At 40.5% G+C, this 14,642-nt stretch overlaps 1 protein-coding gene across 2 annotated transcripts in view; it reads left to right on the top strand.

Annotated features, from left to right (window-relative positions):
* The window catches only part of LOC133498209 (ras/Rap GTPase-activating protein SynGAP-like), a 29,265-nt gene extending 14,750 nt beyond the window's left edge, over positions 1–14,515 (top strand). The window contains exons 12-21 of one of the 2 annotated variants that reach the window (XM_061814774.1): positions 44–280; positions 786–987; positions 1,136–1,326; positions 2,014–2,218; positions 2,758–3,330; positions 4,461–4,955; positions 5,804–5,950; positions 6,297–6,508; positions 8,457–8,529; positions 9,148–14,515. In XM_061814774.1, coding sequence (XP_061670758.1) covers positions 44–280; positions 786–987; positions 1,136–1,326; positions 2,014–2,218; positions 2,758–3,330; positions 4,461–4,955; positions 5,804–5,950; positions 6,297–6,508; positions 8,457–8,529; positions 9,148–9,186 — 2,374 coding nt within the window. In that variant the 3' untranslated portion in view covers positions 9,187–14,515. The remainder of the gene's footprint in view (positions 1–43; positions 281–785; positions 988–1,135; positions 1,327–2,013; positions 2,219–2,757; positions 3,331–4,460; positions 4,956–5,803; positions 5,951–6,296; positions 6,509–8,456; positions 8,530–9,147) is intronic. The other variant, XM_061814784.1, reaches the window with a different exon arrangement.
* The last annotated feature ends 127 nt before the right edge of the window (positions 14,516–14,642 follow it).

Genomic DNA, 14,642 nt, shown 5'->3' with positions numbered 1-14,642 from the left:
GTACCTTCTCTGGTGACAACAAGTCTCGCTTGACTCCTTCCAGCATATTCCCCCGCGAGCTTAAGGAGGTCTTTGCCTCGTGGCGGGCCAGGTGCGCCGAGCGCGGCAGGGAGGACCTGGCTGATAGTCTCATCAGCTCCTCGCTGTTCCTCCGCTTCATGTGCCCGGCCATCATGTCGCCCTCGCTCTTCAATCTGACGCAGGAGTATCCGGCGGAGCGCACCTCGCGGACCCTCACGCTCATCGCCAAGGTCATACAGAACCTGGCCAGCTTCAGCAAGTGAGTAATCCCCACTTCCCAATTTTTTGTAGGTTTCAAGCTGTTCCTATACGTAGCGGCTGCACACTTAAAATAGCAGAGCTGATAGGGTGCCAACTGATTAAGTATGATGCCTTGCCCAAGAAAGATTTAATTTCACATTGACGATTCCTCATCCAATTATGGGTGTTGTCCCCTCTATAAATAGTTTCCAAATATGGTCCCTTACCTTATAAAGAATCATGTGGTTCCTCACCTAATATTGGATTATGTTGCCAGTTTGGTTCCTTAAACAAAAATGGGTTATTTTACCTAAGATGGTCCCCTCCCCATTAAGCAGCCAAATAATGCTGACAGTGAAATTTCCTTTCCTGTAAAAAAGCCAAGTTATCAAATATGTCTCCCCTGTGATTACCATGTAGCCAAGGTCATGCAGAACCTGTGAACAACTGATTCCTCAGTCATTCTGAATGATTGGATTGAAGTAATTTGTCTTATCGTCGGTATTTCTTTGTACACGCCGCAGGTTTGGGCCCAAGGAGGAATACATGTATTTCATGAACGAGTTCCTGGAGATGGAGTGGGGCTCCATGCAGCAGTTCCTCTATGAAATCTCCAACATGGACGCCGGAGGGAACGCCGGAGGCTTCGAGGGCTACATCGACCTTGGCAGGGAGCTGTCCATGTTGCACAGCCTGCTGTGGGAGGTCATGGGCCAACTCAGCAAGGTTTGTAGACCTCAAACATGCAGAAGTGTTGAATGTAATATAAAATTGAAAATTTGTGCAAGCACAACCTATATATGCTGAGAGTGACAAAGTAAAAAATGTATTAAAAAAGTCTGGTTGCAGTCACATTTTCCCAACCTGCTCACAGGACGCCATTCTCAAACTGGGCCCATTGCCTCGGCTGCTGAATGACATCAGCGTGGCCCTGCGGAACCCGCAGTTGCACCCCACCACCAATCACCACCCCGAACGGCCCAAGGACAGGCTCTTTTCTCGGCCCACATTTAATCGTCTGATGTCCTCCGACTTCCAGAGCCTGATGATGCGTGACTTAAACAGGTAGGTGTCCCCCTCCCCTTCCGCTTCACTCCTCCTCCATTTCACAAACTAGATCATTGTGTCCTCCGGGAGGCCTCACCGTGACGGGTAATTCTAACGTGGCGTGACACCGCCGCATCACACGGGTGTAATTAACAGTGAAGCGCAGAACGAGAAAACTCACAGGATGGGAATTCTTCACCTCAAAACACAATGCCGGGCTTATTTCCGAGAGCCCTTCTAATGTCACCTAATTTATCTCCAAAGGCGTCAAGTTTTTTATCAATCAGTAATTGCCGGCACCATCTGTTCCCAGGCCCTCTTAGCCAAAGCCCCTTTCCTCCGCTTCACACTTCCTATTATCAGGAGACACCAGTGCTCATTATAGCCTAACACATCAATTGAGAACACTTTACATAAGAGCAATAACAGCTGTAATCGTGACTGTTCGCCCCTCCCCACCCATAAATTTCTTCAAAAATAGTGTCGACTAATGGATGAAACTGTACACGTTGCCGTTTGAATATGTGGAAAATTATGTCATCCAATTACAAACCTGCCAAACTGCAAATCCGCAGAGATTCACTGCATCTCCTCAAAAAGCTTTTTTCACTCACTTGTCCACCTTCTAGTTAGGGTGGGGCACAGCCCCTCCAAATGCAATATCAGCACTTATTCCTCCAACTGAGCTTTGTGCCGTGTCTATAGTTCCATAGACATCTCCCGCCTGCCTTCGCCTCCCACCGGCGTGTCGGCCGTCGAGTCCCTCTCCTCAAACCTAAACATGAGGCGTCAAGCCGAAAGAGACCTGCGCTCGTCCCGGGAGGTGTTCTATGTCACCCGGCCACCGCTGGCCCGCTCCAGCCCGGCTTACTGCACCAGTAGCTCGGACATCACAGAACCAGACCCCAAGGTAATGCAGTAAGCCATGTCATAGTGTTTTGCATTTCTGCTTCACAATTCACAAGTTTCTCAGTTTATAGACGCCATTGTTTAAGTGGGGGGAAAAATGATGTTGCAACTGTAATTATCTCAGTTCATGTGCAAAAAAATAAGCTTTAACTGCAAAGCCCATTAAACTGCAGTTGTGAAAAAAAGCAGCAGCACTTCTGAAACAGTCGCTCAGGTGAAGGTCAAACAGCTTCCCATTGCAGTCTTAATAATGACCTTGCAAGGCAGTTTCTTTCATGGCCATTAGCTTCCCAGTAGAGCAGCACAGTGGGCAGATATAAATGTGTGTGTGTGTGTGTGAATTATGTGTCCTGTGATTTGACCAGCGACCAGTTCAAAGTCAGGTCAGGTAGCTCAGCTCACTTGTCTCCCTTTTGATGATAAGCATAAGTGCAAAAGGAAATGGATGAATGCATGGGTAATCCTTGCACGTTGCGCTCCATAAATAACAAAAAATATTGAAATTGAAATATCATATTATGTTGTTGTTTCTGATCACAGGTTCACAGCGTGAATAAAAGCGTGTCCATGATGGACCTCCAAGATTCACGCATGAACAGCATCTCCAACCTGAACTCTGTAGGGGACATGCTCACCTCCTCCCAGGCCTCCATCGCTGGCCTGGGCCACAGTTTCGGAAACCTAGGCGGCCCCCTCCGCATGGGCGGCCACTTGCCCAGCGGCTTGGCGGGCTCCGGCTTGAGACTGAGTCAAATGGGCCACATCGGCGGCCCCACCGAGTCCATCTCGCAGCAGCAGCAGCAGGCAGCGGCAGCCATGCACTACCCGCTGTCTTTCCAAAACCCTCTTTTCCATCTCGCGGCGCAGAACTCGCCGGCCCAGCCTCCGCCGCCGCCCCTCCTGCTCGCCCCGGAGCCAGAGAACGGCCATCACGACTACGCGCCGGCGTTCGGCAATAACGCGTTCTCCCGCAGCGAGGACCTATCGGCACTCCGGTCGCAGAACAGCTTGGTGCAGCCCAGCATCGTCCACTCGCACAGCTACAGCGACGATTTCAGCCGGCAAAATCAGAACAATGACTTTGTCTGGCACCAGCTTTCACTGCAAGTGCAGGTGAGAGCGTCTCTTAAGAAGACTTTTTCCACACATGCAAATGAATTCCCAGTTGCTTCATTGGCAGTGTTTACTAACAGGTGTACGTGTACTGTAAAACCCCCTACAAAATCGAAATATATGTACTTTTCTACTCTGAGTGGTAACTGTATGGCTTTACTGCCAAACAGTCATTTCATTTTTTACGTCAAACATGGGTGGTCGGTTTATGACGGTTGTAGTAAGTGGCTCCCAAGTAACACATAAGTAGAGTCACTCATAAATTAAAAAACACTAACTGGTTACGTATAAAATAATACAGTTTGTTGTTAACTTCCTACTCACACTGTGTAAATTGGAATGGTTAAAATGATACCATTATGTTCCGGAGTGTCCTGAGCTATTTCTGGCCTGCCGCGTGGGCTGCTATGGAACAAACATCTCTCAGCCTCGTGTTTTTTTTTTTTTTTCTTTGGGACAGTTCGTGTTCGGATGATTGTTCTCATTGAATTAATTGTCAACTTGTCCTTTTTTCTTCCTGAAATATAATTAACCATCTTCCCCCAGAGAAGGGATATTTAAAGAAAGAAAAGAAAATCTTCCCTTCGTTGTGGCAAGAAAGTGTCTTCTACTTGTGGAAAAAGAGCCCATTGTGTGTGCGTGTGTGTGTGCGTGTGCGTGTGTGTGTACGTGCGCACGTTGGTAGCTATTGTTCTGCATCAAACAAAACTTAATACAGTTCTACCTTTTGGCTTTGCTATGATTGCAGGCACATTCCACCGTGGTGGATGCAAGTGTTTATTGTATGATCATTTTTCCGACAATCTAATCTGGCGGCTAGGCTCCAAACAGATCAGGTCATGGGTGGAGAAACTGCTGTGGGCGGCATTAAATGAAGTACTTAATGCTGCTAAAGTTGGGAGTAAAACATGTACATGGTTGTTTATGCTCACACGTGATGTCTGGTTAACCGCTCTGTTTGTCTACAAGCAACAGAAAAGTAAATTTTCTATTTAAAAAAAAAAAAAAAAAATCATACTAGAATGTAGCAATAGCATTTCATGGATCAAGTCATCACCATGGGGTGTTACAGCTTTCAAACAGTCACGTATATTGATGTTATCCTCCCTTCTCTCAAATTGTGTCCTTAGGAGTCCCTCCAGCAACAGCACATGATGGGCGTCGCTTCTCAGACGGCCACTGGAACCGGGACACCCGCCTCCTTGGCCACACCGCCTACAACCGTACACCCGGTGCGCCAGTCATCCATCGCCCCCCAGCTCCTCAAGTCCCAGCGCTCTGTCAACACCCCGGCCACGGCCACCCCGCCCAAGGCCCGACCCCAGAGTAGGAATCTCCTCCTGGAGTCTACCGACGCAAACTTTGTTCAGGCCAAACAGCGGCAAACTCAGCCGCCGCCACAACAACAACCGCAGCCAACGCAAACGCAGCAGCAGGAAGCTGTAACGGACAGCCCGGCTCCAGGGCTACCATTCCAGACGGGCGCCACCAAGGAGAACCAAAACCCATCCTCCGTCGCTGCCCCCGCTGAAGACTCGACAGACACTCCAACCAAAAGCGGCAAAAAAGCGCAACAGTTGCAGCCCCCCCAGCAACATCTGCTCAAGCCGCTCGGCAACAAGCAGGTCAGTCATTTAATGCTGACATTTAGTGGTTTTATTTACTCAACTGTAGATAGTGGTGGCATCTATTTGGGGTCCCCACCCCAGCAGATAAGTGCTTCAGTGAAAATTCTATACTTTGTATATCAATCTTTTGAGTAATGTGTCGTGCTGCATGGTGCTGTCATGATTAGCACGCTGCGTCTAAGGTCTGAATTTCGGGATTCGAATCTCTCCTCTGACCGTCCTGTCTGGAGATCACAGTCTACTGTCACTGCAACTGTTGTTGAAGAAATCGTCTCCCCATCATTAAATAGCTCCAGCAACTTAAACGTTACGCACACATTGAACTTTAACACTCCTGTTAATTTTACAAAAAATAAAAAATGTACTCCACCAAAATAATGATTCTGTTCAAATGTATTGCACATAAAGTTGTTTCCTTAATAAATATTTAAAAACAAGCAGACAACAAGATGAAATGAAAGTCTTTTACTTAAAATTTAAGTATAAATGAACTCTGCTGAACAAATGAACCGAATTCTATTAAAAACATGTTAAAACCATATTCAGCAAAGTTAGGGAGTATTATTGCATCTCTTTGAGAATAAATCTAAAGAGCCAAGGGAGGCTGGGAATGGAGGGCTCAGTAGTCCGTGAGAACATATCACGTCTTGTGGTGGAAAAAGGGAGATTTTTATTTAAGTGAGGCGTTTATTTTCCTCAAGTGAATGAACTGGGAAATGAAGGCCACTTTCTGTGGAAGTTCAGTTGTTTGTCATTTTTTTTGCACAGTCCAGCAAACAAAAATGGTGACCTACCCTTCCCTCTCAGTAGCCATAAACAAATATTTTACCCTCCATCTATTTCAGGGTTCTCAGTCTAACTTGAATGAGCGCACCGTGGCCTGGGTCTCCAACATGCCACATCTCTCCGCTGACATCGAGAGTCTGCGGCCTGACCGGGAGGGCCAGTTGAAAGAGTACTCCAAGAGCATGGACGAATCCCGTCTGGAGAGGGTTAGCACCACACATTTATAGTAGTACAGCATATATATGTACCAGGGTGGCAAAAGTACACACGCTCTGTACTTAACTTTACATACTTGATTTCAAGAAAATTGGTAACAGTGGAAGTTATTTCAATAAAAGTACAAAACCACAGGAATAAAAGTGTAAAGTGCAAAAGTTCAAATGAATTTTTACTGGTAGTTCATGGGCTAGACCACTTCTCTCACTTAAAATTACCTTCGTTTTGCATAAAATTGTCCATCAGTGGGAATATAAGATTGAACTTCTCCTGTCGAAAGTGTGAACTATTTCTCGAAAAGTGGCACAATGTTCTGAAAGGCATCCTCGCTTGCAGGTGAGGGAGTACGAGGAGGAGATCCACTCACTAAAGGAGCGCCTGAAGATGTCTCATCGCAAGCTGGAGGAGTACGAGCAGAGGCTGGTGTCACAGGAGCAGCAGACCAACAAGATCCTCCAGCAGTACCAGTGCCGCCTGGAGGACAGCGAGCGGCGTCTGAAGCAGCAACAAGTCGAGAAAGACTCACAAATCAAAGGCATCATCAACAGGTGATGCTTCGGCGCAAGTCTGAGGCCCCACTTGTTCATTTTTATTATTTATTTATTTTTTGCACAAGCTCACCAAACATGAAGCAGTTTCATAAACAAGCCAATATTTGTACGACCCAAAAAAACATGATGGGACAGATAAACAGTGGAAAAAAGGACTACTACTATACTTTCACTGTGAAAGGAGTTTCCGAATTACGGCCCCGGGGCATTTTTGATGCATTTTTTATTGATGTGTACAAATTGCCGCCTCAGGACCAATTATCCTTATATAGTGTTTGGCTCGTCAAATATTCAAATAATTAAAATAAAAAAATGTCCCGTGTCAGAAGGTTACACAAAGTGATCCTGATAAAAGATATTAAACTGCTTTTTTGTCCTCAGTAAAAATTCTACATATCACTTTTTGTATTCAAAATCCTATTGAAAAATGGTCACACCAGTTTTTAATGTGAAAATCTAAGCTATTTGAATATACATTCATCTCATTTTTAGGAAACCAAATAGATTTATTTTTTTTTTTTACATAGGAAACTTTATCTACAAAGATATCTCACAAATGGGTGAAAAATTTCACTTTGTCAATAATAACACCAAGCTGTGAGGTGGGCATTAACTTCAACTGCTTCGTAAATGTTGACATAAAGTGTATTGGAATGGTTTTAGCTTGTTTCCTAAACACAAGTTTATGTGGCCTCCTCTTCCTTCCATTTTTCTGCACGTGGCCTACAGTGGAAAAGGTTTGGACAATGTTCTAACACAAAGAAACCATAACGCTTGATAAATTTCAAAGTACGTAATAGGAAAAGTAGCCTTGCGTAATTTTCAATATTCATGTCATTACTGTGACAAAGAAACAGGATTTTTTTGCTAGTTAGGGTATTTTAGCTGAAAACAACATTCTCAAACTTATTTTTTGGAATCTTACACATTTACTAATTTCAGAGAGAAACAGTAACTGCTAGCTTCCCAGTTAGCCTAGTTTAGCATAAAGTGGTCTAGAAAATAGCCATTTGGGACTTCAGTAACAAAGAGCCATTGTTCATTTGCCAGTGAACCCGAAAGTCAAATACTGTATAATTTGGGGAGATTCACTTACATTTTGTCCAGCGACAAAGAGCCATGGCTAGTTAACTAATTACCCATAAATCATCTTGCTAAAAGTATTTGGGGACATTTCGGTGAGAACGTGCCATTGCTATCTTCCCAGTAAGCATAGTTGTTGCATAAAGCAGCCTACTAAAGCATCATTTTGCAAAATTGTGAACAATGAATCCTAAACTGAGATAAAAACTCTCCAAATAAACATCCCGTTTCACAGGGGTGGAATATTCGTCTTCCAAAGCTGATTGAAATTGAGGTTGCGGTTCAATCAGAACAGTTAGACTGCATTCCGTGTGCGCATGCTCTCTACAGATGCAGTGTCGTGATGTTATCATTTACGCACTTGAAACTATTACAACCGGCGCTGATAGAAGGCATGAGTGATATATCAAGTGATGTTTACATATAGCTGATCATGTCACATGTCTAGAAAACGGCTGTGCTGATTAAATTTTCTGCACAGTCTACAACAGACCAGAATAGATCACGTAAACAAAGATTTTAATTTGGAGTGATTTCAATCAGAATGGCAGTCTGCACGTAAACCCGGCAAGTGAGAAAGACCGATGCCTTGTTTGCAAAGCGGCGTACGAAACCGCAATGATAACCATTATTTTTGACATCTTTTGCATGAGCTCGTTAGATTGTGAGGGTGCACAAAATGTAATATAAGACGATAAGTATACATCACCCCCAGGCACCATGTTGCCAAGTGGATGGCAGCAAACAAACCCAGTATGCAAATACATTAATATAATAATTTTATTTTGAAAGATCATATGGCTGCGCGTAGCTCTTCTATTTTTGTCAAGCGTTACGTTTGTTTCTATTTCCCTGTTGTCAGACTCATGGCTGTGGAAGATGAGCTGAGAGGGGGCGCCATTCCTGATATTAAGCCTCGAATCCTCACAGACCAGGTTAGTGCCTGAGTCTTCATACAGTATTTATTATTTTTATTTATTATTATTTTTTGTTAATCATCACCACCCGCTCTAAATGTCCTTAAAACATCATTCTCCATTTGCTAGTCAGTGCAGGACCAAGCATTAAAGCTCTCATATACATATATACCATCTATGCCAAACTACATCCTCAGTGACGAGAGCTGGACTGAGTCCAGGGGTTGGGTTGTCGATGGGGTGTCATTGCAAAGGAATATCACACCCTCAACACTCAAACGGAATATTATATACCACAATGTACATTTATTGGAGCTCGATGTGACTCACCAGAACTCGTGGAGGGTTGTGGCCCAAACTGAGGCTGCAAGGCGTCTTTTCGCTCAAATCAGTTAGTTATGAGTGTTGAGGAATGATATTTCTTCAGTAATTGCCTGTCCACTCTTTCCAAATGAGGAAGCAAAATCAATACTTCAACATTTTGGCTGTACAGTAGAACCTCAAAGAACTGAAGAGGCCCCAGAGGTCCTTTCCTTAAAATATATGTAAAATGCTTAGCATTATGCCAACAAAGTTTACAAGACATCACAATCATCACCAGCCTTGATTTCATCCATTTTCCTTTCTTTCCTGCAGTCTATCAGCCAGGGGTATGGGGGCCTCCCGGGATCCTGACTGCCACTGCGAAAGCGACCAGGATCCGTGATGGTCATCCAAGTGTGAGAGGCAAAACCACCCCCCCCCCCCCCTCCACTTGGAAGATCTGCTTGCCAGTCAAGTAGGACCACACACACCCAGACTCCTTGTCGCTACCGAAACTTTTCAAAAACTTTTGACAATCACTTCATGACAGAGACCAATTTATACAAAGACTCAGACTTGAGCCGACATTCCGAGTTTCTTGAGCTAAACCTACGTGGGAGGTGACGATTTGAGGGTTACAAAGCGGTACTTGAAATTCTAGAGGCAGAAAAAAGTAGGAATAGGTGGGGAGTAAACAACTCACAATCATGTATCGTTTTTTCGTGTGTAATATTAGGATTTCAGGATGAAGCTGAAGTTTTGAATGTCCAACTGTTGCTGGTTTCTGTACTTTTTCCGCAACTTCCTCTTCTCTCACAAGTTGTTCTCAGAGGGATGTGGACACTAAGCTCGAGAGTGTCAAAGTTGTGAGCAGGTTGCAACAGAGATGCAGAGAGACTGGAGGAGTCACAGAAAGGCATCAAAATGGGCATCCTCGGAAACTTGCATGCATGGATCAAACACCTGTTGTGCATTTTGTCCTGCAAAAAGTACTGAAACCTAGAACGCAGACGTGTGCTTTCACAAGTCTGCGGAAGTCAGTTAAAGTCCACCTGCAAAGGTTGATTGTAAAATCTCACCCGAAATTCAAATATCTAACTTTTTATGGGTAGTGTAGGATCGTTGGTGGGTTTATTATTATTGTTTTGTTTTGTTTTGTTTTTTTTACATCCTTTTACCGCACATCAATTTCAAGCTCCAACAAATCTCGCGATCAAATAACTGAGTAAGAAATGGTGGACAGTGCGATTATGCGTACCATTCATTCGTTCCATTTTCAATTGACGTATGGCTTCATTTTGCCTTGTGTGAACTTTAATTTAGTGTAATTCTAAAATTGAAAGATAAAAAACATTTTTTTATTTTTTTTTTAAATGTAAAAACAAAATCACTTTTGGAAAAAAATGCAAATTTTTTTGTAGCTAATTGAGAATTGAAAGACAGAATGATACACTGATTAGCACGTGAAATTTGTCTCCCCGTCACCACTACGTGTCGATTGTGTTCATACTGAACTATAAAAAAGGCGAAAAATTGACAGCAATTGAAGGCTGTTTGTCTGATATCCAAAAACGCCAATGGACATAGATTACATGTAAATACATCACACATATAAACCTAAACTAACGGATACAGTTAAATAAAATAGCACAGCACTTAACTCTAGGTTGTTCAATAAAATATTTTTTTTAAATAGTATACTTGGATGGCAAGCCTGACTGTTAAGTGACTTTTCCTCATATGTTGTGCACCAATTGCAGTATTGTGATGAAGATTTGAGGGATTTTTCCTAGCTACAAAACAGCACTTGAAATTAAGAAAATAAACACCTCTTTTGAAATTATCCATTTATTCATCCATAGTCTGTTTCGCTTCAAAGAAAAAAAAAAACATTTGGTCAGTTTAATTATTTTAGGTGTCATTGCATGTCTACAGAGCCCTGTTGAAGTCTACTGCTAACCAAAACAGCACCACGTACTAAACATCTCTCAGATAAATTAAGGTGTTTGTACATCGTCCGCGTGTTCGAAACGAGTACTTGCATCTTTAGTCTGCTTTAATGCTTTGTCTGTTTTATCATATTTCCATAATAGTCATGATTATTTTGTGGTAAACTCCACCTTTCTCTTGACTTGAATTGCAATATACTGCTGATAATGTTTAACATGACCAAAAATTGCAATTGCACAAATAATGGACTCCCCCCAGATACAGGGTACAGTCAGGTTTGAGTTTATCATCTCAGTGACATTTTTAAGGAGAATGAAGTATTTAATTTCATCAGCAGTTTCAAAAAAACGAAAACAAAGGCTGCTATTTGCGGAGAAACAGCATTTTCCAAAATGTGCTTGAAGAAATGTCCGCTTCCAGGATATTAACAAAGAGATCTGCGAAAGTATACCAACATCAGGGGTTGGCAAAGTATGGGCCATTGTGTCACTGCACATTTACATTATCAATGAATTTAAAAAATGAATAAATACATTTCTAACCATTTCTTTGGAATAAGCAATAACATCCCACCCAATCATTGTATAACAAATACGCTAATATTACTACAGGGATTTAAAATCAAAAGACTTGTAATATTCAAAACAAACATGTACTTAAATATTGGAATCTCCTTGATTTTGTGTTTAAATAGAAATTAAAAGTCTTGCAATTTTTTTTGGCATTCGATTAGCTGCTTTCCCCTGCAACCACCCCCTGTTTTTGTTGTGTTTTTTTTTTTAGATAAATAGTTAAATTTATTTACACCCAAATATAGATAAATGATATTTATAATTAAACTGTTTTTTTCAAATGCATTACACACAGATTTAAACTTTTTTTTTTCTTTTACATAAATCAAATGTGGCCCTTGAGCACTAAGGTTTACCCACCCCTGCTGTAGACGATTGACTTTATTTCTATTTCTTTGCAAAACATTTTCACATGGTTTTGAAAAGTGCTCTATGAAATCCATTTTCTAGCAAGCTGTCAGTTCGCTGACTCACCTGTCTGCGAGGCATCGAGATGCATGCGCTTTTTAAAACGCAAAGATGAGTGAGACATATGATGATGCTGTACATTTTCAAAAGGACATTTTCTCACATTTCCTGACTTTTCGGCGAACAGTGGAGCCAACTAAATGGATGCAGGGTAACAGGAAATACAGCGTTGCCACTAACTGGAGAACAGGTGTAACGTTTGTATATTTTAAGCGTCTCTTTTGTAGTCGGGTGATGAATTAATACTGTGTTGTACCTATGAGTAGTTTCTATTACAAAGTTCATGAATTGCTCTTTTAACCTCTTGCCTTTAAAAAAAATGTTTTCTTTTGAGATGAATAGCGACTCTACAAAGGTTTTTATGTTTGTTACCAGAAGCGTATAACATAAGTGTTAAAATGCACTCTAGATAATACAATTATATAGAGATTTTTTGGGAATTATATAGTTCGATGTAGGAATGGCTCCTAAACTTCCGAGTGCATTATCTATTCTTATATGTATTCTAATAATCAAAGGCCGTCAGGCATGGACTTGTTCACAAATTCTCTACTGTACATTATTACGAGGAACTCTTCAGTCTATAGAGAGTTCAACGAAGGCATCAGGCCAGAGTCAAGATATTCATACAATAATGCTTTTCTTTTGAAATACAGGTATGTGTTTGTTTATTTTGTTATTTTGCCTGCATTATGGTTTTCATCTTTTCGTAGTCTTGTGGCGGAACAAAATCCTATTGAGAGAAGAAAAATAAGAATATGAATTTTTGGACCTTAAGAGGAACTTTTTTTCACTAATTTAATGAAAAATAAAACTTATTTAATTTAATTTATCCTTTTACTTTTAACTAATGATTTAAATTGTAACAAACTTTTTATTTTTTCTTAAAAGTAGTTTTTTCAAATTTTTCTTTCAGTTTAGTTGGAGTTTTATTTTTTATGTATTTTTTTACTTGCTTTTTATTTCTATTAGTATTTCTTGTCAGCTTTTGTTTTCTATTTTGATTTTATTCATTTCTTATTTTAAACTTGTACTACATCAAGTCACATTTGTTTGCATGACAAAACAGGATACCTTTTTTTGTCTCACATATTTAATGTATGAATTATTTAAAGTATTTTTATGCGTTTCCCAATGCATTATGTATTGAAGCATTGATTTCCAGTTTAAGGCCCACATACTCGTATTTTTCTTTTCCTCACTACTAAGACAATTCAGCGCACTAGTAGAGCAACTATCTTTCATTACAAAATAACGATTATTTTCTTGCTCATGTTTTCCTTTTTGGTATTCTGTAGAAGTGCCATTAACATGATTATTATAAATGCCTGTTTATAGGTTTTTGGTCTGACTCTCAGGTGTTTTACGCAGAACACAAGAGATAACCTTTAATTTCTTTGCTGTCAAAAAAGCACAACAAAATATATATATCGGAAGGTAAAATATTATATGAATTATTCAATTAGCATTTTAATTTTTAATCTTGAATATTTTATGAAAAAAATAAAAGGTTATTTTAGTTGAACATAAATTATCTGGAATAGGAAGAAATATTTATGAGCCTTTTGGGCAACTCACCTCATCAATGACATGAAATATCTTGTATATTTTGAATGATAATCAACAGGTGCGACTTATTTATGGATCTAAAAAAAATGGATGTATAGAGTATTTATTTCTCGGCAGCTATTTATTCTGCGCATTTGACTTACTGTGCCACAAATATTCTAAAGCATTGATTTATTGGAGGGGGGGTTCCTGGATTTAACGTGTTCATTGACTTGACATTTGCTTTGAAACAAGCCATGCCCCCATTATAAAAGCCATATCCTTCACCCTGGTGTTGTATGGTGGATGTTCGATGTAGGAACTTTTTTTTTTTTTTTTATTAACGGCAATTATGGTAGGTCTGATTGCGCTTGTAATTATGATAATCGATGTTGATATGATTTGTTATAATGTCTGAAACCTAAAGGAATGTATTCATTTTTCAAGGTGATTTTTTTTTTCTCTCCCCCTGAGTGATTTAAATAAAGTAATACATTGAAAGATGTAAAGATTGTTACTTTCCTGTTCCCTCCTCTTTAGGAATGGTTGAAGAGTGATTAGTTTTACTTGATTCTATTTGTATTGATGTATTTTATTTTATTTACACAGTTGGATTAAAAGATGGAGGAATAAAAATGAACAGCACCACCATGTGCCTCATTCAAAGCACATTTTTAATATATGTTATCATTATGCATACTGTTTCATGCTGTTGTTTTTATATCATGATGTAGAAGTATGAAAGGTCTGTCTGTCTAAATTTGATGTTTAACTGCAGAATGTATAATATACAACAATGCAAAGTAGCATATTGCCAATCATTCCCAAAATCAGCATAAAGTAAAATAAAATCATATAATTACTCCGGAGAAAGAAATTACTTTGTAATCCATATGAATTGTCTGAGATCCAGTCAGAGAATATTGAGAATTATCAAATAATTATGTGATTAATTAAATGCAGTGCCAACAAATTGAAAGTTCCGTTTTCAGAGCACTTTCAATGTAGGATCTCCCATATAGTGGGTCAAAGCACAAAATGCGGGTAAATTTTGGGGGGTCTTGGAGTAGAATGCTCTTATGTACAGTACACTGTATGTCACGAATCCCTTCTGATAACTTGAATATTAATAGGAGCAAGAAACAAGAGGCATAGATTTGGCACAGTAATACTTGTAGAGCAACTACACTCTCATTGTGCTAGCAACCACAACTTCAGAACAAGGGTTTTGTGGTTCATTGTTGACGTTGTAGTGGAGATAAGAATCGTGAAGGGACACAATTTGCTGGT

The sequence above is a fragment of the Syngnathoides biaculeatus genome, chromosome 1 (assembly GCF_019802595.1).
Source record: "Syngnathoides biaculeatus isolate LvHL_M chromosome 1, ASM1980259v1, whole genome shotgun sequence".
In the NCBI taxonomy this organism is placed as follows: Eukaryota; Metazoa; Chordata; class Actinopteri; order Syngnathiformes; family Syngnathidae; genus Syngnathoides; species Syngnathoides biaculeatus.
Note: the sequence above shows the minus strand (reverse complement) of the source record. Positions and strands in the feature narration are given on the sequence as shown.